Source organism: Trichomycterus rosablanca, chromosome 13 (assembly GCF_030014385.1).
Source record: "Trichomycterus rosablanca isolate fTriRos1 chromosome 13, fTriRos1.hap1, whole genome shotgun sequence".
NCBI classification, from domain to species: Eukaryota; Metazoa; Chordata; class Actinopteri; order Siluriformes; family Trichomycteridae; genus Trichomycterus; species Trichomycterus rosablanca.
Window position 1 is genome coordinate 13822379 of NC_086000.1, and position 25996 is coordinate 13848374.

At 38.6% G+C, this 25996-nt stretch overlaps 1 protein-coding gene across 4 annotated transcripts; it reads left to right on the forward strand.

The window, feature by feature from the left end:
• Positions 1 to 566: 566 nt before the first annotated feature.
• Positions 567 to 24111, forward strand: mis18bp1 (MIS18 binding protein 1). 4 transcript variants are annotated; one of them, XM_063007164.1, is made up of 19 exons: positions 1456 to 1581; positions 3268 to 3698; positions 3801 to 3891; positions 3991 to 4077; positions 4482 to 4562; positions 4666 to 4985; positions 6635 to 6708; positions 9430 to 9551; positions 9633 to 9723; positions 10540 to 10646; positions 10749 to 10921; positions 13360 to 13435; positions 13954 to 14989; positions 18219 to 18388; positions 20772 to 20911; positions 21205 to 21347; positions 22655 to 22733; positions 22854 to 22908; positions 22996 to 24111. In XM_063007164.1, the coding sequence occupies exons 2-19, from the start codon at positions 3342 to 3344 to the stop codon at positions 23100 to 23102; spliced, it is 3309 nt and encodes a 1102-aa protein (XP_062863234.1). In that variant the 5' UTR covers positions 1456 to 1581; positions 3268 to 3341; the 3' UTR covers positions 23103 to 24111. The 4 variants fall into 4 exon arrangements, with proteins under 4 accessions (XP_062863232.1, XP_062863233.1, XP_062863234.1 ...); XM_063007162.1 differs by lacking the exon at positions 1456 to 1581 and adding an exon at positions 567 to 621 and having other exon boundaries at positions 3268 to 3891; XM_063007163.1 differs by having other exon boundaries at positions 1454 to 1581; positions 3268 to 3891; positions 22857 to 22908.
• Positions 24112 to 25996: the final 1885 nt, after the last annotated feature.

Below are 25996 nucleotides of genomic sequence, written 5' to 3' on the forward strand. Positions count from 1 at the left end.
TTATTATAAAGAATAAAAATAATAAATGTTAAACAGCCTAAATAAAACATTTAGATAATGTTCCTATGACTGTGTAAGACCTGTTCTATTTTTATAGAACCCCCCCCCCCCCCCACATATATATATTTAAAGCACTGTGGTTCAATATCAGCCATTTTCACGGTCATGATGGATGACAGAGTTCCATCCAGTGCCAATGTGTTCCTGGCTTTGGTTTTATTAAGCCCCACCATAGAAAAAAACTCTCTCTGCATCTGCATTTGAATGTGGCAGAACTAATACCAGTTTGGCAATCGTAGACAGCCTCAGAAATCTGCTCATACCAGTCACCTTTAAAAAAAATTAACCAAGGAAGCCTAATTACACGCCTACATATTTTTATTTTATATTTTGCAGTTATTAAGTTGCTCATGTCAGTGGGTGTGTACTGAGTATAGGTCTTATACAAAGAGTAGGAAAACTAAAGTGACTATAGTAACTAATGAAAGATTAAAATAAATGATAAAGATATTACCTGATGATCCTGACGGTTCTCCTCCACCTCCAGCTAGTCTACAACTATGTGCACAGACCTCACCCAGCAACAAGATTGGCTGAGAAATTCTATTTTCTGATTAGCCGGTAGGTCGCTAATTCAAGACAGCTGTATGAGCGCAGCGTAGTCTGCCTTTGACTCGTTTGTAGGATAGGATATAGTTATTTCTGTTCATCATTTCTCAGCGTGAGAAATGCCATGTGTGGCGTGTGAGATAGTTGAAATGCGTGTGTCTCATTCTCAATGCGTGAGACTTGAGAGCCCTGTATATATATATATATATATATATATATATATATATATATATATATATATATATATATATATATATATATATACACACACACCCGCTCAGGATATCTTTGTTATCTATAATTTTAACTAATTTTCTTACGAATTATTTAAATATATACAGATTTGTTATTATTATTAGTATTATTATAGCACGTTGCTTGTTCATAAAAGTACAAAATGGGGTAATTAAGTGCTTGGCTTATGTTTTATCTTGTTTATTGTAGATGATCACTTTAGAGAAAATTATAAAACATTTAAAATGACAAAAAAGAAAAGAGCAGAATGGTAACCAGTACAATGTTTCAAGACAATGATAGTGTGCATGTTGTTTAGCCAGTGATACACAAACTGAAGCTAGCAACGCCATTTCAAACACAACCAGACCTGCACTACTATTGGAGATGACGTCATGGCGGAGCGACACTAACGTTTGATTGGTGGGGAAATTCAAAAATGCTTTTGGAGCGCTGGAGGCGGGACACATCAGCTATATTTCACTTCTTTAAATATTAATTAGCGTGAACAGTTTGTATTTTTAGTTATTCAGGACTTACATTCATTTATACTGGACTACAAGTGGCTTTTAATTTAGAAAACACACAGTAGGCGAACTAGGTACTTTTATTCGCTAGTTTTGCTAGCTAACTTAATGCAGCTTGCATGGGCTGTTAGCGTTCACTGTTAGTTTTCAGCGATACTGTGTACTCATTTCGCGTCAGGAAATGTGAACAGCTAACGAACCAAACATCAAGGTAATTGTTTATTTACATTCTTGCTGAAGTGCATGCTCAAAAACCATCAAGTGTAGCCGAATTAAATGTATTAAATTAATAAATTCTGCAAAGAATAGTGGGCCACAGTAATGTGAAAGTCATAGCAAGTTATCGCAAATGTTCCAGTAAGGGTGGCACAATCATTAAGCTTGGGTGGGCAATTATTTTTTCCACATTGGTGTATTTTTAGTTTTTAGTTGTAAATAAATAATGGTAATTTAAAAGCTGACTTTTGTGTTGACTTGTGTTGTCTAGCTTACAACAAAAGTAGTTAAAAGATCTGTGGATGACTGTGAAATACTTTGTGTATATGGGTCATTCCTGGGATTGGGTGCCTTTTGGACCTTAAAACTTTTTGAAAATGAAACACTGTTTTAATTAGTTTTTCATGTTTTATTATAAAAAGGACATGTTATATTTTTCCAAACTGATATTGGTCAAGCTCAATTACACATGCACCTCATATACACTGTGACGTCCACCCTGTTACGTATTAGGTTGTAACAGGTGGACATTCTGACATAAAATTAGTCATTAGCTAAAAGTGAATTCAGACAAAATTATCTGCTTTTTAGTGTGATAATTTTTTTAAATGATCAAATTGTGTTGCTTTTTCTCATATACCCCATAACAGGGTGGATGTCATGGTTGACCATATAAGACTTTTAGGATAAAATGTGGGGGGGAAAAAACATTAAAATGAGGAGTTAGCCACTCATCTTCCACAGTTGTTTTCCCTCTAAAAAGATCATGTGAACTCCAGGAAATGATGTCAGGATGTAAAACAGCTCTTCATTTTAAGAGACAGCAGTAAGAAATAACAGGGTGGACAGCAACTTGAGGGACATGTGGGAAAAACCCTTATAATCAGCAATAAAATCTTCTTCTTCTTCCTCTGCCTTTGTCCGGTTGCGGGGTCGGCTCTTCCGCATAGATTTGGCACAATTTTTACGCCGGATGCCCTTCCTGACACAACCCTCCTTATTTATCCGGGCTTGGGACCGGCACTACAATGCACTGGTTTGTGCATTTTAGCGGCTAGGTGCATATAGTACAATTCAGTGTCTCCAATTAGCCTGGCTGCATGTTTTTGCACTGTGGGAGGAAACCCACGCAGACACAGGGAGAACATGCAAACTCCGAACAGAAAGGACCCGGACCGCCCCACCTGGGGATAGAACCCAGGACCTTCTTGCTGTGAGGCAACAGTGCTAGTAGCCACCGTGCCGCCCATAATCAGCAATAAAATGAAACTCATAAAGAAAAAACAATCCATGGTTTAGAGGGACTTAAGCAAACCTTTTAAACAGTATTGAAAGACTGAGGTATTTTCATGATTAAACCTTATATATCCATCACTAAATCAGAATAAACAGCACTGGGGACATGGGAAAACCTCTGGTATCTAAGAGATAAAAACCATATGTATACAGTAATTTTATTTTGGGGGTGGAAAACATTGTGTTTAGTATTTGAAAGAGTTAATTATTTTAGTTAGATGTTTAGAAATTGAATTGTTTAAAATCTTATTTAATAAATACATTGATTAGTCCTGGGGACACAAAAGGCATCGAATTGTAGGAATGACCCATGTATGTTTATGTATGTATATTCATACTCTGTTCAGTATCACTGTCAATTGTTTGTTTTTTCTTTTTTGCACAGCCCTAATTAAAGATCCTGCAAATGAATCCTGAAGGTTCTACGTAATTGTGTCCAGGTCCTATTTTTCATAAGCAATGAATCATTCACTGACCAAGTATCCTGTAGTTTCTCTACGCCGTGAGGTTTATTACAACACTCCGGTCAAACAGAGTGCCGTGCAGTGCAAGGGGATTCCAGCTGACCCTACTGGACGTACAGAAAGACAAAACAGACAAAATACTGCTGTGGTGTTGAATTCCACTTTACAGCAGTACTGTAATGGCTCTGAAATCAAGCCGTATTTGAACTGTGAGCTCAGTGCTATTAACCCCACTGTATCTGCTCAGAAACGAATCACTGACACACCAGCAAAAGTCTTCGCTCGGCTCAAGGCCAAAGTTCAGCAGCAAAACTTTGAGGAGCATCTTGAGGACAGGGTCTTACCCACTCAGGTAAATAATGAAAGCTTGTTTCACCCAAATGTACAGCGGATGTCAACTGATACCGTACAAGATGGACAAGATACATATGTACTCACACTTTCACCTCCCGAGTCCCCAAGGACAAATTCAGTGTCAGGAGATCCACTGCCAACATCACATGCTAATGGAGAAAAAGGAAGCAGCCACTCTGGCCCAGTTTATGGTTAGTCGCATCTTTAAACCTTCATGAAATAAGCAATCAAGCCAGCATGCTGGATGTATTTTGTTAGTAAATGAGTTAAATGACTATTACTATTTCCAGACCCGGTTGTTTTTCTTCAGAGGTTGTCCCCTGAGCGCTTTGCACAAAAGAAAGATCAGCAAATGAGAACCAGGAATTCAAACAAAGGTATGTATAGAAAAATTACAGCCTAAAACGATTTCAAAATGTTATATATTAATGCTAAAGTTACACTATTCTTTTACAAGGGCCAAACAAGCACTGATAACCAGATTTTGTATTATTGCAGTATCTTAGCAAATTACATTTTCAGTCAAAAGGCCTGGTCAATTAACTATCAGTCAATTAATTATCAATTAACTATCGGATTTCAGAATGTGTTTGTAAAATCTAGGAACTTAGATGCATTAATTTGGCAAGTGATGTTTTTAAGCTTGTACAGTGTTTACAGAATAAGCCACTGCTGGACTTTTCACACTTGATTTGTTTAAGCTTTCTCATGAGTCTCAGAGCCAAATGTGCATATTTTTCATGTTTTGTAATTGTGTTTTAACAGCATTTATTTTCCCCAGAGTGCTTGTCATCTGAAGATTCTTCTGATCAGTCAAGACAAGTAAAGCAAATTACAGCAGTCAGTCATCTTAAAAACAGAGGTGATTTCTTACCACCTTGACATCACATGTATGCAGTATACAATGTGTGTTTTTGGTGCTTAATCAGCAGGAGTTTAATCATGCTTGTCTTTGTTGATTAAAGGCCATCATGGTGTGTTTGTTGAGAGAAGTATTAGACAGGATTCAGAAGAGGATGAGGAGGCTGAAGAAGAGGAAAGTAGTAAAAAGGATGCACCTTGTAGTTTGCGCAGTGCTGCCCACAGTCATTCCGAGAGACAAGAGAGTCGAGCTGGCAGACATGGTGAGCGTTTAGAAGCTCCCATTCAGGCGCTTCCTAATCTGATGGAGGATTCTCTTCTGCAACTGTCTCCCCGCATTTCCATACCCCGAAAGCAAAAGACCAGAGCTAAGTCCACACAGCAGACCCAAGAACCTGATGAAACCCAGGAAGAATTGACCAATGTAAGTACAGTTTCATTTATGGCATTCAGCAGACTTTTATTCAAAACAACTTACCATTGAATAAAATTTAAGCAGTTGAAGATTAAGGGCCTTGTTTAAGGGCCCAACAATCACACATTGGCAGTGGTGTTGCTTAAAATGAGCAACGTTCTGATCACTAGCACTTTACCTCAACAAATAAGCTAGTACTGCCTGCATGGTAAAATTTGTTATTTGTGTTATTTTCACATTTCAGCTAAAATATACACTATCGGTCAAAAGTTTTAGAACACCCCACTTTTTCCTGTTTTTTTTTATTGAAATTTATGCCGTTTAATGTCTTATTGTACTCTGAAATGAAAGCATGGAACAAAAAAACTAATTGAAGTAAAAAAAAAAAAAAGAAATCATGGAATCAATTTATAAACCAAAATGTATTCTAAACTCTAGACTCATCAAAGTAGCCACCTTTGGCAGATATAACAGCTGAACACACTCGTGGCATACTTTCTACAATGTAAATAAAATATTCTTTAGAAAGTTCTTCCCAACTCTGTTGCAGAAGTTCCCATAAATGTGTGGCACTTGTAGGCTGCTTTGCTTTCACTTTCACTTTTCTGTCCAGTTTATCCCAAACCAGCTCGATAGGGTTTAAGTCTGGAGACTGTGCTGGCCACTCCATGTTTTCAAGCTTACCATCTTGTTATTTTTTCATAAGGTAGTTCTGGCATAGCTTGGACTCATGTTTAAGGTCATTACCTTGCTGTAGGATGAACCCCTGACCAGCTAGGCGCATACCAGAGGGTACTGCATGGTGCTGTGGAATGCTGTGGTAGCCGTTTTGGTTCAGGGTGCCTCTCACTCTGTACAAGTCACCGACCCTGGATCCAGCAAAACAGCCCCAGACCAACAGCCTTCCTCCTCCATGTTTGATAGTTGATGTCACAAAAATCCTGTGTGATGAACCGAAGATTTCATTTTGATTCATCAGTCCATAACACCTTCTTCCAGTCTTCAATAGTCTATTGGTGGTGTTTCATGGCCCACACAAGCCTCTTTTTCTTATTCTGACAACTTAGCAATAGCTTTCTTGCTGCAACTCGACCTGTCAAACCTGCAACTCGAAGTCTTCTCTTCACCGTTGAAACTGAGACTTGCTTACTACGACCACTATTAAGCTGTGCTTGAAGCTGTTGTCCTGTGAGCCGCCTTACACTTGTTTTTGTATCATGTTTAATACTCACTGAGCTTTGTAATAACTTTCTTATGGTATTGTTCACACGGAGTGCTTACTTCCTTCACATTAGTGCCAAATGATAAACTTTAAAATTGTAAGCTGTCTGTGCATCAGATCATTGGCTAAGAATATCTGCTTAAAGTGATAAAGTAGAAAACACTGCTGTGGTCATCACTATACTCCTGCAATAGGACCAGCTGGGTGCCAAAAAGCGTGCTAGCAGTATCTTAAAAGTAACTGGGAAAACAAACTGTTGACCATGCCAAAAGTAAGGGGAAAATGGGTTAATTCTGGATTTACAAGCAGATGTGATTCATTTACATCACAAACACTTGGTCTTGTACCAAGGATGTGTACATACTTTTTTTACCTACTGTAGTTTATCTGTTACTTTATGGTGTCGTATTTATTGTATTTTTTTCCTGCGTTTCAGATGGAGGGCATTTGTTTAAAAGATTGGGTCCTTAAACTGCACAGCAAGGAGCTCATTGTTGATGGTGTTCGTTTGTAAGTTCTTTTTATGATTTATAAAAATCATTCTTAAGTGCCCAGTGGAAATGTACTTCCTGGATGCATAAGGTGTTTGAATTTACACTTATGCACATTATTTAAAATACAGTTTTAGAAATACTGTCATAGATGTGCACAATATGTCGAGATTATACCAGCATTTAACCATTTTGTTTGTAATTTACTCTCATATATCCAATTTACCACAAAAAATCTGAAAGAATGTATTCATGAACATAAAATAAAGGTTTATTCTTTGGAATAGTTATGTTATTCAAGTCCTTTACTGTATTAAATGGTAAGCTATTTGAAGCATTGTAATTTTATTTTTTGGTCCATTCCATGTAATAAACCAATTTAAATTCCCCCAAGCTGTAAGAAATCTTCTGATGGACAAGAAGGCTAAAGCTAAGTCGGGAGATTGATTTGTCCATTCAAGCACTTTTAATTTAGCAATTAGGTTATAATGAATTCCATATCTATGTAATCATAAATCTCTATTAGGTGTTTAATATTTGAGTCCTAGATGTTTGTCAAACAGTTAACCACTGAAAAGAGCATTCCTAACAGATGTTGTGTCAATTCAAAATAACCCTTAAAGATTGACACAGACAACTGGAGTAATAGTAGAAGCAAAATTTACTGATCTAGCCCAGCTGGGGGCTTCCCTCGTTCATACATACATACATACATACATACATACATACATACATACATACAGACAGACAGACATACAGTGGGGCCAAAAAGTATTTAGTCAGCCACTGATTGTGCAAGTTCTCCTACTTAGAAAGATGAGAGAGGTCTGTAATTTTCATCATAGATACACTTCAACTATGAGAGACAAAATGAGAAAAAAAAAATCCAGGAAATCACATTGTAGGATTTTTAAAGAATTTATTTGTAAATTATGGTGGAAAATAAGTATTTGGTCAATAACAAAAGTTCAACTCAATACTTTGTAACATAACCTTTGTTGGCAATGACAGAGGTCAAACGTTTCCTGTAAGTCTTCACCAGGTTTGCACACACTGTAGCTGGTATTTTGGCCCATTCCTCCATGCAGATCTCCTCTAGAGCAGTGATGTTTTGGGGCTGTCGCTGGGCAACACGGACTCCACAAATTTTCTATGGGGTTGAGGTCTGGAGACTGGCTAGGCCACTCCAGGACCTTGAAATGCTTTTTACGGAGCCACTCCTTCGTTGCCCGAGCGGTGTGTTTGGGATCATTGTCATGCTGGAAGACCCAGCCACGTTCCATCTTCAATGCTCTCACTGATGGAAGGAGGTTTTGGCTTAAAATCTCACGATACATGGCCCCGTTCATTCTTCCCTTAACACGGATCAGTTGTCCTGTCCCCTTTGCAGAAAAACAGCCCCAAAGCATGATGTTTCCACCCCCATGCTTCACAGTAGGTATGGTGTTTATGGGTTTTTCTTCTTCCTCCAAACACGATGAGTTGAGTTTTTACCAAAAAGTTCCATTTTGGTTTCATCTGACCACATGATATTCTCCCAATCCTCTTCTGGATCATCCATATGCTCTCTGGCAAACTTCAGACGGGCCTGGACATGTACTGGCTTAAGCAGGGGGACACGCCTGGCACTGCAGGATTTGAGTCCCTCTCGGCGTAGTGTGTTACCGATTGTAGCCTTTGTTACTTTGGTCCCAGCTCTCTGCAGGTCATTTATCAGGTCCCTTCGTGTAGTTCTGGGATTTGTGCTCATCGTTCTCATGATCATTTTGACCCCACGGGATCGAGGGAGATTATCAATGGTCTTGTATGTCTTCCATTTTCTTACAATTGCTCCCACAGTTTATTTATTCATATCAACCTGCTTGCCTATTGTAGATTAACTCTTCCCAGCCTGGTGCAGGTCTACAGTTTTCTTCCTGGTGTCCTTCGACAGCTCTTTGGTCTTGGCCATGGTTGACTGTTTGAGGCTGTGGACAGGTGTCTTTTATACAGATAACGAGGTCAAACAGGTGCAATTAATACAGGTAACTAGTGGAGGACAGAAGAGCTTCTTAAAGAAGAAGTTACAGGTCTGTGAGAGCCAGAAATCTTACTTGTTTGTTATTGACTTATTTTCCACCATAATTTACAAATAAATTCTTTAAAAATCCTACAATGTGATTTCCTGGATTTTTTTTTTCTCATTTTGTCTCTCATAGTTGAAGTGTAGCTATGATGAAAATTACAGACCTCTCTCATCTTTCTAAGTAGGAGAACTTGCACAATCAGTGGCTGACTAAATACTTTTTGGCCCCACTGTACATACATACAACCAAGGAGGAGAAGTGGCCTCCCTGTCTTATAATTTATTACCCCCTTTACTCTCTCCTCAGGCTAACTCTGCTTTGACTCCTTACACTGAACTGCTTATCGCTAAATGTTCTGCATCGATGGCTAGATTGTTAGGAAGAAAGTGTATGTGCCTGGTACTGCATATGTATGTGTGTGTAACAGAAACTGCATGTGTGTTCGTATATGTCAAGGCCAGTATGTCTTATCTAAATCTTCGAGTAGTTACTCCTATCCCGGTTAATTGTACTAAGAAAGCAGAAACTTATGAGTTTAATGCAAATCACTAATAAAAAAATTAAATTTTCCCATCACACAGAGTATGTTAAATAAAAAAAAAGTTGTGTGTATGTGGTGAGGCACATTCACAGTTAGGGAGGCAGCTATTAAAGCACCTGTTGTTTTTATACAGGGATAACAAGGTTCCTTGGCACAGCAGCTGCATCACTGAGCGGGTTTCAAGAAAAGCAGTTCAGACTGCATCCGGTCAGATTTACATTCTGGTTGGAAAGATGTCGCACTACCACAATTCACGTAAGCAAATCAGTAGTTCTTACTTTAACTTCATTTCACTTTTAATTCTTCTGCTGATGTAACTGAAATCTTTCATTACAGCGTTTCCATCATGGTTTCAAAAGAAGTTTCTTTTTGGCTTTCCGGAAGTGTGGCGGGAGCACTTGAAAACTTTTTTGGCTGATGGGAAACGGTATGTACAAATCAAAGTTTATGTTATATTAAATATGAAAAACACGTAATAAAAACTTAATCAACTGAAATTTTTATCAATAGGTTATATTTATTTTTAAATAATTAACATTATTATAAGATTATTAGGCTGTGTAGTTTGGCTCTGTCCACATACACATAATAGTGTAAACTTGAGTGCAAAAAAGGGGTCAAAAATGACAAATGTTTGTGTGTTAAATTGTTGCTGAGTTACTGATTGTTTTCATACAATTTAACTGGGTTCTTCAATTTTTTTCCCTTTTTTATTGTGGATGGTGTGTGAAAGGCGAATAAGTGGAACAGTGACTGGCTTTATTCAAAACATAATCAATAATTTCAGTCAGACAGCCCTGGGATTGAACCTTTAAACCAGACTTCCAAAGAGACAACTTGTTCAAGTGGTGCTTCTTCTACAAATTAACCTATTCGACTACAATATGATCAGAGCATCATGCTAATCATGCAACAAGTGATTACATTCAGTATATCATTTAAATATACTTAAAAGGGGCCTGAAATATGTAAATGCAGAATTTGATTACTGGAGAAATTATCTCTACTATAATTACTAAAGCACAGTAGTATGTAGTACCTCCCCTCTCACTATCTGATATTTAAAACCTAATTGGAAGTTAAACAAATTTTATACAATATGTAAACCTTTTTTTGCTTTGGTTTGGACCAGTGCTGTGAGTTTTAACTACAGTCATTTTGATTAGTTGGCTTAGTGCAGCGGTAAAGATGAATTCAGCCAGCTTGATTTCTTTCTAATGCTTTTATCTTACTTTTATTAAAGGTCTGGTATCGATCAGAAGAGGAACAGCTCTGTACCCAGTCAACCACAAAAATGGCTTAATAAAAAACAAAATGTCAAACATTCCAAGCCTAAAGACCCTGTAACTCGTAAGTCTTTTATTTCAACAGCATTCTTTCTCTGAGACATGTTGTTAATACCTAACTATAAACAACATTTTCATGAACATAATAAAATTCTATTTGGTGCAGCTGCTTCTGTTAGGTCCACAGGCAGTGTGCAGCCTCACAGTGCTCCAGTTTCCCGAAGTGGCCGACTTATCAAACCTCCTCTGCAGTACTGGAAAGGAGGCAGGATTACTCTGGACTCTGATATGAATGTTACTGTCCATGAAGATTATGCATCAAACTCCACTTTAATTACGGTAGTCATTGCAGTTTTTAAATTTAAAATACAACAGTATGTGGTATACATACAGTGGGGCCAAAAAGTATTTAGTCAGCCACTGATTGTGCAAGTTCTCCTACTTAGAAAGATGAGAGAGGTCTGTAATTTTCATCTTAGGTACACTTCAACTATGAGAGACAAAATGAGAAAAAAAAATCCAGGAAATCACATTGTAGGATTTTTAAAGAATTTATTTGTAAATTATGGTGGAAAATAAGTATTTGGTCAATAACAAAAGTTCAGCTGAATACTTTGTAACATAACCTTTGTTGGCAATGACAGAGGTCAAACGTTTCCTGTAAGTCTTCACCAGGTTTGCACACACTGTAGCTGGTATTTTGGCCCATTCCTCCATGCAGATCTCCTCTAGAGCAGTGATGTAACTCCCTCCACAAATTTTCTATGGGGTTGAGGTCTGGAGACTGGCTAGGCCACTCCAGGACCTTGAAATGCTTTTTACGAAGCCACTCCTTCGTTGCCCGAGCGGTGTGTTTGGGATCATTGTCATGCTGGAAGACCCAGCCACGTTCCATCTTCAATACTCTCACTGATGGAAGGAGGTTTTGGCTTAAAATCTCACGATAAATGGCCCCGTTCATTCTTCCCTTAACACGGATCAGTCGTCCTGTCCCCTTTGCAGAAAAACAGCCCAAAGCATGATGTTTCCACCCCCATGCTTCACAGTAGGTATGGTGTTCTTGGGATGCAACTCAGCATTCTTCTTCCTCCAAACACAACGAGTTGAGTTTTTACCAAAAAGTTCCATTTTGGTTTCATCTGACCACATGATATTCTCCCAATCCTCTTCTGGATCATCTATATGCTCTCTGGCAAACTTCAGATGGGCCTGGACATGTACTGGCTTAAGCAGGGGGACACGCCTGGCACTGCAGGATTTGAGTCCCTCTCGGCATAGTGTGTTACTGATGGTAGCCTTTGTTACTTTGGTCCCAGCTCTCTGCAGGTCATTCATCAGGTCCGTCCGTGTAGTTCTGGGATTTTTGCTCACCGTTCTCATGATCATTTTGACCCCACGGGATGAGATCTTGCGTGGGGCCCCAGATCGAGGGAGATTATCAATGGTCTTGTATGTCTTCCATTTTCTTACAATTGCTCCCACAGTTGATTTATTCACACCAACCTGCTTGCCTATTGTAGATTCACTCTTCCCAGCCTGGTGCAGGTTTACAATTTTCTTCCTGGTGTCCTTTGACAGCTCTTTGGTCTTGGCCATGGTTGAGTTTGGAGTCTGACTGTTTGAGGCTGTGGACAGGTGTCTTTTATACAGATATGAGGTCACACAGGTGCCATTAATATAGGTAATGAGTGGAGGACAGAAGAGCTTCTTAAAGAAGTTGTTACAGGTCTGTGAGAGCCAGAAATCTTGCTTGTTTGTGGGTGACCAAATACTTATTTTCCACCATAATTTACAAATAAATTCTTTAAAAATCCTGCAATGTGATTTCCTGGATTTTTTTTTTCTCATTTTGTCTCTCATAGTTGAAGTGTACCTATGATGAAAATTACAGACCTCTCTCATCTTTCTAAGTAGGAGAACTTGCACAATCAGTGGCTGACTAAAATCAGCCATACCATTAAAACCACCTCCTTGTTTCAACAAACACATTTTATCAGCTTTTAGAAGCACTTTGTAGTTCTACAATTAGACTGTAGTCCATCTGTTTCTCTACATACTTTTTTAGCCTGCTTTCACTCTGTTCTTCAATGGTCACAGAGCAGGTCTTATTTAGGTGGTGGATCATTATCAGCACTGCAATAACATGGTGATGTGTTAATGTGTGTTGTGCTGGTATGAGTGGATCAGACACAGCAGTGCTGCTGGAGTTTTTAAATACCATGTCCACTCACTGTCCACTCTATTAGACACTCCTACCTAGTTGGTCCACCTTGTAGATGTAAAGTCAGAGACGATCGCTCATCTGTTGCTGCTGTTTGAGTTGGTCATCTTGTAGACCTTCATCAGTGGTCACAGGATGCTGCCCACGGGGCACTGTTGGCTGGATTTATTTTTGGTTTGTGGACTATTCTCAGTCCAGCAGAGACAGTGACTTGTTTAAAAACGATCCACTCATACTAGCACAACACACACTAACACACCACCACCATGTTAGTGTCACTGCAGTGCTGAGAATGATCCACCACCCAATTAACACCTGCTCTGTGTTGGTCCTGGGAGAACAACATGAAAGGGGGCTAACAAAGCATGCAGAGAAACTGATGGACTACAGTCAGTAATTGCAGAACTACAAAGTGCTCTTATATGGTAAGTGGAGCTGATAAAATGGACAGTGAGTGTAGAAACAAACAGGGGGTTTTAATGTTATGGTTGATCGGTGTGATATATATACATATGTACATATATATGTTTAATCATGTTTATAATTCTTTTCACAGCCTAAAACCGCTTTAGTAATTTCAAAATCACCAAAAAAGAAAAAAGACCAGCCTGCTGCATCCAGAAAATCTCTAGGTATGATCATACATGCTGTTTTATTAATGCATTAACAATACCTTTACATGAATGTTTAGCTAAAAGCATTATCATCTTTTTAAACTAATAAACCATTAAGACCAACATGTTTTCTGGTGAGATTAAAGTGGAGCTTTTATTTTAAGTGGTAAGGTGTATCTGGTGTAAATCTAACAGCATTCATCAGCCAGATCATAACATCCCTGTTTTAATATATAGGGGTGGAAACATCACCTTATAAAAGATTGTCAGCAGCAGGGACTAATGGTCTAATCAGGATTATTGGAGAACTTAAAGGTGCAGAGTAGATAGAAATTAAAAAATCTGCTTCTCCTCTTAGCCATAAAGCTTAAACTGCATAAGAGTTGCAAGTACTGTAAATAGTCATTTTAGTCTATAAAAGTTTGAAAACAGATGCATATAAGGCTGTGATAATAATGTGAAAAGTTTAAGACATGTTTTCTGTTTTCAGTTTTACGTTGGGTTGTAAAAAATTTTTTATTTTACATACATTACAGAAATGCAAAACAGCAGTGATGATGATATGTTGGCACCAAAAAGACGTGTCAAACAGCGTAGTAGGTCCTCTAGGCTTGAGAAAACCAGTGCATTAATAAAAGCCTCAAAGAAACATTCTCAGCCTTCTGGTCCCAGTTCTGACTCGGACCCCGAAAAAGCAGCAAAACATCTGTCCACTCAGCAGGCTCAGTCTGAGAGGACGTACTTGAGGAGAGGACGCTCCTACTCCAGAGACAGAAACTCCAGTGGCTCAAACTCTGAACTATCCAGAATTGGAGCTTGTCCACTGGCCTCTGCGATTGATCAACATGATCAGACTTCAGTTAAAGATGGTGTTTCTGCAGTCCAAGCTGCTGAGAAAAGACAGACAACACGGCTAAAACGAAAGCACCTTCTGAAAGTAATTCAGAGTGACCAGCTCTCCACTCCCTGCTCAGACTCTGATACGAATTCTCCTCGTACTAGATCCCGAGTTCAGAAAAGTGTTGACTCAGATCACCTCTTTACACCGCCTGATCCTCCAAAAAGAGGCAGGAGAAAAGCCACAGTGCAGCAGCAAACTAAAAAAGCTTCTCCAAAACCTTCTACACCAGAGACTTCACCCAGGGATTCTGACTTCCATCTGGAACAAAATCGAGGAAGAACTAAAAGAAGTCCTCACAGACAAAGAAAGATTCCACAGAAATATAACGACTACCAATTTGTCTGTGTTGGTGATGAAAGCACCGCACAGCTGACCAGAGCAAAGGTTTCAAAAAGCAAGGTTTTAAAGTCCAGACAAAAGAAAAGTTCAGGAGCTTCTGAAAGTCCATTGAATGAACTGGCCTCCCCAGATGACAAGCACCCTGAACAAACTAAAACATCAGATGATCAATCTCCTGTGCAAGAAAATTCTGTCCAGAAACCAAAGCAATCAGTGAGACGCAAAACCAACAACAAAAACAACACTGCCCAAGCTGTTAAGCACTCTGAAATTGAACAAGATGATTTTTCAGAGATCACATGGACAGAGGAGGAGCTGCAAAAACTTAATGAGTAAGTCATTCTACTTCCTGCCATGTAGTCGTCTTTTATTTTGGTTGTTTTATAAAAAAGTAACTGCAGCTTTGGTATCAGTGTCGTTTTAGTTAATAATTTGAATGGTATAGTCATAGTGCTTTTAAAAAATATATTTGCCCCCTTCCCAGTTTCTTCTGTCTTTGCATATTTGTCACATTTCAGTCCTACAGTGGTGTTCAAAAAAATAGCAGTGATTTAAAAAAAGCGAATGAAGCACAAAATCATTATAATAACTTTTATTTCCATGAATGCAAATGCACTGAAAATACTACACTTTCGATTTTAAATCAAAACATAATGTAGCCAGTTTGTGTTAATACTTTACAGAAAATTAAGAAAAATGAATATTAGGCTGTTCAAAAAAAATAGCAGTGCCAGCATTTTTCTTTAAAAACACAAAAAATGTATCTATAAACTGAAAATGTTTGAGGTTTCACTTTACTTTAAATTATTGAACTAATATTTAGTGGCATAACAATTTCCGAGAACTGTGTTGCATGGAGTCGACCAACTTCTGGCACCTCTGAACAGGTATTCCAGTCCAGGATGATTAGACTACATTCCACAGTTCTTCTGCAATTTTGGGTTTTGCCTCAAAAAAACGCGCTTCAGATGTCAGCCCACAAGTTCTGTATGGGATTGAAGTCAGGGGATTGGGCTGGCCACTCTATTACCTCAATCTTGTTTGTCTGTAACCAAGATTTTTTGGGTCATTGTCATGTTAAAACACCCATTTTAAGGACATTTCTTCTTCGACATAGGGCAACATGATCTCCTCAAGTATTCTGATATATTTAAATTGATCCATGATCCCTCGTATGTGCTAAATAGGCGTAACACCATGGTATGAAAAACATCCCCATATCATAGTTTTGTACCGCCATGCTTTACTGTCTTCACAGTGAACTTTGGCTTGAATTCAGTGCTCAAGGGGCATCAGACATACTGTCTATGGCCACTAGACCAAAAAAGTGCAATTTGATGCTTTCACCAGTCCACAAATGTTGAGCCATTTCTCTTTGGACCAGTCAGTGTGTTCCTTGGCAAATTTGAACCCGCTCAGGTCATGTCTTTTTCTTAACAACGGGACTTTGCAAGGAGTTCTTGCTGGTAAATTGGCTTCACTTAATCATCTTCTGTACTCACTGGTAACTTCAGATGTTCCTTGATCTTTCTGGAGGTGATCATTGGCTGAGTATTTGCCATTTTGGCTATTATTCGATCCAATTGAACAGTATTTTCACGCTTCCTTCCGCGTCTTTCAGGTTTTGGTTGTCACTTCAAGGCATTTGAGATCATTTTAGATGAGCAGCCTATAATTTGCTGCACTTCTCTGTATGTTTTTTCCCTCTACAATCAACTTTTTAATCAAAGTATGCTGTTCATCAGAACAATGTCTGGAACAACCCATTTTACCCAGTATTCAAAAGGAAATGTGCTATGACCAACCTGTGCAACATTTGCCACTCTCCTACCTTAAATAAGGGCCAAAATTGACACCCGTTCTTCTGCAGAATGAATGACTTCACCAATTGAACTCCTCACTGCTATTATTTTGAACAACCCCCTTTCAATCAATGCTTCAATTACTCAGAATAAGCAGCATGCATGTCCTTATTGTTGGGTTTGTTTCGTTTTCATTACTCTACTACACTTTCAAGTAAATTTTTTGCTATGTAGAAATAGCATTTCTACTAAAAACATTGATTTATCAGGTCAATGGTGTTGGACTGCTATTTTTTTGAACACCACTGTATGTGAGGAAATAAAGTAATTTCCCACTTAGCTACTAAATAAACCAGCTTAACAAAATCAGTTGGTTTTAAATTCACTAGCCACACCCAGACATGATTACTGCCAGACCTGTTAAATCTAAACATCACTTAAATACAATTTGCCTGGCAATGTGAAGCAGGCTACAAGGTTTTAAAAAGCAGCACATGATGCCACGTTCTAAACAGGTTCAAATACAGATTCAAAGGATATTCCATGGACTACTAAGTTCAAGGTACTTTATGTACAAACTTTACTTTCCTACATGTTTACATAGGTGATAAAGGTTTAGAATAAATCTTTAGCTTATTTAAATGATCATACACCGATCAGGCATAACATAAAGACCACCTCCTGGTTTCTACACTCACTGTCCATTTTATCAGCTCCACTTACCATATAAGAAGCACTTTGTAGTTCTACAATTACTGACTGTAGTACATCTGTTTCTCTGCAAGCATTTTTTAGCCTGCTTACACCATGTTCTTCAATGGTCAGGACCACCACAGTGTAGGTATTATTTAGGTGGTGGATGATTCTCAGCACTGCAGTGACACTGACATGGTGGTGGTGTGTTAGTGTGTGTTGTGCTGATATGAGTGGATCAGACACAGCAGCGCTGCTGGAGTTTTTAAATATCGTGTCCACTCACTGTCCACTCTATTAGACACTCCTACCTAGTTGGTCCACCATGTAGATGTAAAGTCAGAGACGATCACTCATCTATTGCTGCTGTTTGAGTTGGTCATCTTCTAGACCTTCATCATGGTCAGAGAATGCTGCCCACGGGGCGCTGTTGGCTGGATATATTTTTGGTTTGTGGACTATACTCAGTCCAGCAGTGACGGTGAGGTTTAAAAACTCCATCAGCATTGCTGTGTCTTATCCACTCATACCAGCACAACACACACTAACACACCACCACCATGTCAGTGTCACTGCAGTGCTGAGAGTGACCCACCATCCAAAAAATACCTGCTCTGTAGTGGTCCTGTGCAAGTCCTAACCATTGAAGAAAAGGGTGAAAGCAGGTTAAAAAAGTATGCAGAGAAACTGATGGACTACAGTCAGTAATTGTAGAACTACAAAGTGCTTCTATGTGGTAAGTGGAGCTGATAAGATGGACAGTGAGTGTAGAAACAAGGAGGTGGTCATAATGTTATGCTTAAGCGGTGTATACACCATTCCTGCCATGAATATCACAAAACATGCAAACATGGCATTAAAATAAAAATAGGTGATCATTTAAAAGCTGCATCTTGTGTTTACTCCTGTTGTATTTATCTTATGTTAAAATCAGGTGGAAGATCTAAAACATTTAAATGTGACAAATTAGCAAAAATAAGAAATCAAGAGGGGGCAAAATACTTTTTCCTCAGCATCGTACATTAAATATGAAAAATTTTTAATAAATGTATGTTTGTCATTTCAGGGCTGTGACCTCATTACCCAAGCACAAAAGCGGTTACTGGGTAAATGTTGCTTTGGTAGTTGGTACACGCTCGGCTGAAGAGTGCCAGCAACGCTACACTGCACTTTACCAAACTCGTGGAAGACCTAGAGGAAAGAAAAAGGAGAAGGCTCCTAAGATAGATGAGCCAGGTAATTTCTTTATGATGTATTGACATTGTTATTGTTATGTTGTATTTTAAAGTGGGCAAAACAAATATTCAACCACTTTTGTTATTATTATTATTATTTAACATGCTTTCGTACTGCCGTTCATATATGTGGTTGTCTGGAGGCGTTGGGTTGGGGGGTTGGGTAAAGCCCTGTGATCGTTTGGCACCTGGTTCAGGCTATTTCTGCCCTGCAACCAGTGTTTCTTGGTGAAACCAGACCCACCATAACCAGGATATTGACCAGAATATTGCATCACAGTTTGTTTACTGTGTTGCTGCTGTTCCAGCTGTTTTCAAGTCATCTTGCAAACTTTTTGAAGCAACTGCTTGACTACTTAATTTACATTTAACAGTGTGTTTTGCAATTAATGATAGTTTCCACTAGCAAATTATCTAACCAGTTGTACTAACACTGCACTGACAATTTAAAAAAAAAAAAAATTTATTTTCCCCAGCTTTCCTCATGTCCAATTATTTGATGCCATTTCACCTTTTTCTACTGCTGCAGACCTCCACTTCTGACCAATTAGAGCCGTGACTAAAACACCCCCTCTGACACCTGTGCAGTAGCCGACTGCTTTTTTTTATCCACATGAAACAGGCTCATATGGATATCCATATTGTGTGTGGAGAGTCTTGCACTGATCTCCATTATGCCCCGTCTCTGTGCAGGCACCATTGATCAGCCAGCAGAGGTTGCAGCGATTATGAGAAATCCCACCCAACATGCCAGTCTTTGTTTGTTTAGGTGCCCAAACTGCTGGTAGCAGAGCATTGATATTTTATTTTAGTAAATATTTAGAAATGTGTACACTTTGAACTGGCATTTATTACTAGTCCTGTACATTAACCACTGAGCTGTCATTGTTAAAAGACAGGAGTAAACAGTGTGGATATATGCACACCATTAACCTGATAAATCAATGTTTTTAGTAGAAGTGATATTTCTACATAGAAAAAAATGTACTTGAAAGTGTAGAAGAGTAATGAAAACAAAACAAACCCAACAATTAGGACATGCATGCCACTCATTCTGAGTAATCGAAGCATTGATTGAAAGGGGGTTGTTCCAAATAATAGCAGTGAGGAGTTCGATTGGTGAAGTCATTCATTCTGCAGAAGAACGGGTGTCAATTTTGGCCCTTATTTAAGGTAGGAGAGTGGCAAATGTTGCACAGGTTGGTCATAGCGCATTTTCTTCTGAAATACTGGGTAAAATGGGTTGTTCCAGACATTGTTCTGATGAACAATGATTTGATTAAAAAGTTGATTGTAGAGGGAAAAAACATACAGAGAAGTGCAGCAAATTATTGGCTAGAACTCCTTACAAAGTCCCGTTGTTAAGAAAAAGACGTGTCCTGAATGGGTTAACATTTGCCAAGGAACACATTGACTGTTTCGAAGAGAAATGGCTCAACATTTTGTGGACTGGTGAAAGCAAAATTGTTCTTTTTGGGTCTAGTGGCCGTGGACAGTATGTCAGACGACCCCTGAGCCCTGAATTCAAGCCAAAATACACTGTGAAGACAGTAAAGCATGGTGGTACAAAATGATGATATGGGGATGTTTTTCATAACATGGTGTTACGCCTATTTATCACATACGAGGGATCATGGATCAATTTAAATATATCAGAATACTTGAGGAGATCATGTTGCCCTATGTCGAAGAAGAAATGTCCTTAAAATGGGTGTTTCAACATGACAATGACAAAAAAAATCTTGGTTACAGACAAACAAGATTGAGGTAATAGAGTGGCCAGCCCAATACCCTGACTTCAGTCCCATAGAGAACTTGTGTTCTGATATCTGAAACGTGTTTTTTGAGGCAAAACCCAAAAATGCAGAAGAACTGGAATGTAGTCTAATCATCCTGGACTGGAATACCTGTTCAGAGGTGCCAGAGGTTGGTCGACTCCATGCAACACAGATCTCGGAAACAATTGTTATGCCACTAAATATTAGTTCAGTAATTTTAAGTAAAGTGAAACCTTAAACATCTTCAGTTTATACATGTTTGGAGTTTTTAAAGAAAAATGCTGGCACTGCTATTTTTTTGAACAGCCTAATATTCATTTTTCTTAACTTTCTGTAAAGGATTAACACAAACTGGCTAAATTTTGTTAATGTTTTGATTTAGAATTGAAAGTGTAGTATTTTCAGTGCATTGGCATTTATGGAAATAAAAGTTATTATAATGATTTTGTGTTTTATTCACTTTTTTTAAATCACTGCTATTTTTTTGAAAACTACTGCATGTTAAATAAAATTGTGGTTGAATACTTATTTGGGCCCCGCTCACCCCACCCTCACTATACATTAAACAGTGCAGCATGTCACTAACTAATCTAATTTTGTTTACAGGAAAGGAAACTGCTACAATTACTGCCAAGGTTGGAACACTCAAGAGAAAGAAACAGATGTGGGAGTTTTTAGATCACATGCCCAAAGATGACCATGATGATGTATTCACTGGTACACCAATGCGCAATAAACAAATCAAGGTTAAAGCACATTCTAAGTCTCCTTTTTATACACAGCCTAAGTGCATTCTTATGTTTTTTTTATTTTAAGACCAGTACTTTTCTAATGTTTTATATTGTCCAAAATCTGACATTTTAGTTTTATAAAATCTCTACATCAGACTTTAAGCAGAATGTAATGTAAATGTAAACGCTGATTCATTAGTTAAAGGCACATATTTAGTCACTAGACATCACATCACTTTTCTAAAATGAAATAAAAACAGGGATGTGCTGGACTATGCAAAAACCTTATTAGAACTGTTCTATTGCAGTTACCTGTATGGTCTACAAATGGAGACGAGCCAGATTTTGGCGATCTTCAAAATCCACAGACCCCGAGCTCCAGCGTCTTCTCATCAGTCAAGACTCCAAAATGTTTGCACATTACCCCAGGAATGCTGCGCTCTGTCAACAGGTAAGCTCCAGAACTAAGCTATAAGGGTCTGTTGATTAATTAATAAGAACCATGTTCATGCAAATAACAATTCATAATGTCATCTAAGAACAACATAGTCAATGAAGATTCTATAGTTTCCACTGGTACCCTGCTGGTAAACAGTACTAGTAGCAATTGTTGTTAATGTGGGCCTTGATTGTTCCCGTATGTAAATCTATTTTTTATTTATGCATTTTCTCCCATTCACTCCCAATTTAGCGTAGTCAATTTGTCTTCCGCTGCTGGGGCATACCTGATTGCAGTCGAGGTGGTTATATAGCTGCTCACGTGTCCTCTGACCCATGCGCAGCCCTTAGCGGAACCTTTTACACCTATGCACTCTGCACAGGCGCCTCTCTATCTGCCAATCGGGGTCCTTACACAGCGTTTGAAAACCCCACCCACATAGTCCGGTCATCCCACCCACATAGTCCGGTCATCCCGCCCTAGCAGAATCGTGTCTGTTGCAGGCACTGTCAATTATGCCCGCTAGATGGCGCCCAGCTGACCGGTGGCAATGCTGAGTTTTGAACCGAGGAGTTCAGAATCTTGGCGCTGGTGTGCTAGCGGAATATACTGCTGCGCCCCCGTATGTAACTCTGTCTGCTGATCCGTGTATTTGATTTTCCAGATGCCTTTCCTGATGCAACCCTTGCTATTTATACAGGTTTGGGACCAGCACCAAGAGTGCACTAGGCTAGGTTAATGACCAATTTAATTGTGTTTTAACTCATACATTAGGACAGAGGCATGTTTACTACTGTCTTATATCACCTGTCCTTTTTAATACACCTTTTAATGGGTTGAGAACTGAGGCTCAGTTTTGCAATTGGAATTTGCTTGATACAATACTTCAGCTGCTCAACAGTCTATGGTTGCTGCTCTTCTATTATTATACCTTTTTCCTTTTTTATTATTTAATGGCCTGGGTTCGAACCCCAGCTGGGGCGGTCCGGGTCCTTTCTGTGTGGAGTTTGCATGTTCTCCGTGTCTGCGTGGGTTTACCACAGTCCAAAGACATGCAAGTGAGGTGAATTGAAGATACTAAATTGTCCAAGACTGTGCTTGATGGAAACTTGTGAACTGATAAACCTTGTGTGATTAACTACCGTTCCTGTCATGAATGTAACCAAAGTGTAAAAACATGACGTTAAAATCCTAATAAACAAACAATATTATTTAATGGTATGTAAGGATGTTTTGTGTTTATCTTTGTTTCCTCAGTCACACTTGCATATATTGGTTGTTGTAAGTGCTAATAGGTTTTATTCTTTTTTTTAATAAAGGGACAACAATGATAAATATATTTACCAGCTGCAAAAGGTGAAAAGAAAGGGCAATCAGGGCAGAAAATGCAGCCCAAAGGTAGGTGTGATTTTGAACAAACTATTTAATCATTCACAGCATATCAAATATGGCTTAGTTTAACAAAAACTAAAAACTGCTTACTATTCATGTTAATTGTAATGTTCATTTTTATACTAGCAGGACAAGTTTACACCCATTCCATCAGTAAAGAAAACTAAGAAGAGATGTGTTGGTATGTAAACTGCAAAAATACACCCATTATTATCTTTACTTTCTTTTTATAAACTTAAGCTTCACATTCTTTTGTTTCTTCATGCAGCTGAAGATGATAACTTTGTGGTGTGGAACATGCTTTCTGACAAGGATGTACCCTTGACAAAAGATGATGAGGAGGAAGAAGATGATTACTTTATGGATGAATACTAAAAAAAAATTCTGTAAATATTTTTTGCATTCTTTGGGGCTGCCAAAGACTCGACTTCACCGGTTCAAGGAATTTTGTATGTTCCTTTTTATACTTTTAGGTTTTTAGTTGGGTTGCCACACACTGTCCTGTTCATTTCGTATTGATCAAATTGCACATCTGTTAACTGCCAATCTAAATGTGTTTGTAAAGAATTGTTAGTAAAACAGTTTGAGTGTGTATCAGTTTTCGAGAAATGTGTAAAGAGTAAAATTGTCAGATCTGGTAATCATTCATGGTTTGTAAATTTAAACACATTTTAAGGCATATTTACGTATAACAAAAACCAGTTTGTTTGGTTTCGTTAACACAAAGTTAATAAAATATAAAGGATTTAAACAAAGCTTGTCAACGAATAATCAGTATGACAAAATTAAAGTGCATATTATTGCTAAATATTTGAAATTTAAAAACCGTTTTCTTTCCCGAATGTGGTGCACACAATTAAGGGTGGCTTAACCTAGCAATATTTCTGATCAATAGGTCCACTACCTGATATGCTGTGTTAACACTTTTAAAAAGATGCTGTATCTGGAACCTAATACACACTGGCATTCTAGCCTTCTCTGAGAACTTAGAATTCATATGATGTTAGGCTGCTGCTAGATTTTTGTGTTGTGACAGAAAAGCAAAAACATTTTCATGCATACATTGCAAGAACCAGTTTAGTGTAAATAGTGTTATCATCCTTTTAGTTTACTGTCTGAACTTTAAAACATGTACCAGTGGCTACAGACCATCCAGATCACACCATTGTCCATTTCATACACATTATTTCATGCATCTCGAGCAACACAAGCAGTCTTTTATTCAGCTTGATTAAGTTTTGGAAAAATAAAGGTCTTTGTTAAATGTTGTAATGCATCTGTTATGGGTGTGGCTTTTGAAGGAAGACTACTACCACTATAAGCGTCTAATGTTCTCTCATTATGAATCAGGATGTTGATTAAAACTCTTTACTTCTTTGGAGAATTTGAAGATGCCTTTTTGTACAACCCAACTGCATTTAAGCTGTAAACCACATCATGCTGCTATCATTCAGCTATCTTTAGTTGAAGATAATCTGCTCTTATTGTGGCTTGCTACAAAACCATTGGTCTTTTTAATCATTTCCAGCTTGATATACACCAATCAGCCATAACATTAAAACCACCTCCTGCTTTCTACACTCACTGTCCATTTTATCAGCTCCACTTACCATATAGAATTACTTTGTAGTTCTACGTTTACTGACTGTTGTCCATCTATTTCTCTACATAGCTTTTTAGCCTGCTTTAACCCTGTTCTTCAATTGTCAGGACTCTCCCAGGACCATTACGGAGTAGGTATTATTTAGGTGGTGGATCATTCTCAGCACTGCACTGACATGGTGGTGGTGTGTTAGTGTGTGTTGTGCTGGTATGAGCGGATCAGACACAGCAGCGCTGCTGGAGTTTTTAAATACCGTGTCCACTCACTTCACTCTATTAGACACTCCTACCTAGTTGGTCCACCTTGTAGATGTAAAGTCAGAGACGATCGCTCATCTATTGCTGCTGTTTGAGTTGGTCATCTTCTAGACCTTCATCAGTGGTCACTGTTGGCTGGATATTTTTGGTTGGTGGACCACATTAACACACCACCACCATGTCACTGCAGTGCTGAGAATGATCCACCACCCAAATAATACCTACTTTGTGGTGGTCCTGACCAAAGTGCTTCTACAAGGTAAGTGGAGCTGATAAAATGGACAGCGAGTGTAAAAACAAGGAGGTGGTTTTAATGTTATGGTTGAACGTGTATTTCAATACAGTGGGGAAAATAAGTATTGAACGCATCAACATTTTTCTCAGTAAATATATTTCTGATGGGACTATTGACATGAAATTTTCACCAGATGTTGGTAACAACCCAAGTAATCCACACATATAAAGCAGTCAAAACAAATAAGTCAAAAAATTAAGTTGTGTAATAAAGTGAAATGAGACAGGGAAAAAGTATTGAACACGCTTACTGAAATTTATTTAATATTTAGTAGAAAAGCCTTTGTTGGTAATGACAGCTTCAAGACGCCTTCTGTATGGAGAAACTAGTCGCATGCATTGTTCAGGTGTGATTTTGGCCCATTCTTCCACACAAACTGTCTTCAGATCATAAAGGTTCCGGGGGCCTCTTCTATGAACTCTGATTTTCAGTTCTTTCCATAGATTTTCAATTGGATTCTAGTCAGGTGATTGACTGGGCCATTCTAGCAGCTTTATTTTCTTTCTCTGAAACCACTTAAGACAGAGGTCACTAACAGGCGGACCGCGGTCCGGATCCGGACCCAGAAGCTGTCCCATACGGACCCGGAGCTACAGCCAAAACAGAAAGTTATTATTTGAAACCTGACGGAGCGCTTCTATTTTAACCGGCGCAGCTTTTGTAGTCTTTACGGTAGCGGTTTAGCGGATGAGAAAACGCACAGCCCAATCACGTGACACCACTCAGCCAATCAAGTCTGTGCATTCCAGCCGGTAAACACTGCGACTCTACAGTGCAGACAGATGAGAGAGTTAGAGGCGAGTTACATGTGGAAAGACGGTAGAAAGAAAAAGAAAGATAGCGAACGTAGAAAAAACGAAGGGAGAGATACAGACGACTGTGCAGGAGAAAGTTGAGAAAAAGACGAGTGAGACAGGAGACAAATAGCGCTCTCCAAAAAAGAAACGTGTACAGCAAAAATACAGCATTTAATCCGTGATGGAGAGACTCATTTCTGTTCTTACTTCCCACTGGAGCACAATTTATTTTTATTTTCTCTTAATTTGATAAGAGAAAGGTTTGATAAGGTGGGGCGGTCCGGGTCCTCTCTGTGTGGAGTTTGCATGTTCTCCCC

Excerpts from the sequence above, each read along its gene's own strand:
- mis18bp1 (XM_063007162.1), top strand. The coding sequence starts at position 3,342 with ATGAATCATTCACTGACCAAGTATCCTGTAGTTTCTCTACGCCGTGAG. Across the intron at positions 4,078-4,481 it reads AACCAGGAATTCAAACAAAG|AGTGCTTGTCATCTGAAGAT; the intron begins GTATGTATAGAA and ends TATTTTCCCCAG. Across the intron at positions 18,389-20,771 it reads TCCTAAGATAGATGAGCCAG|GAAAGGAAACTGCTACAATT; the intron begins GTAATTTCTTTA and ends TTTTGTTTACAG.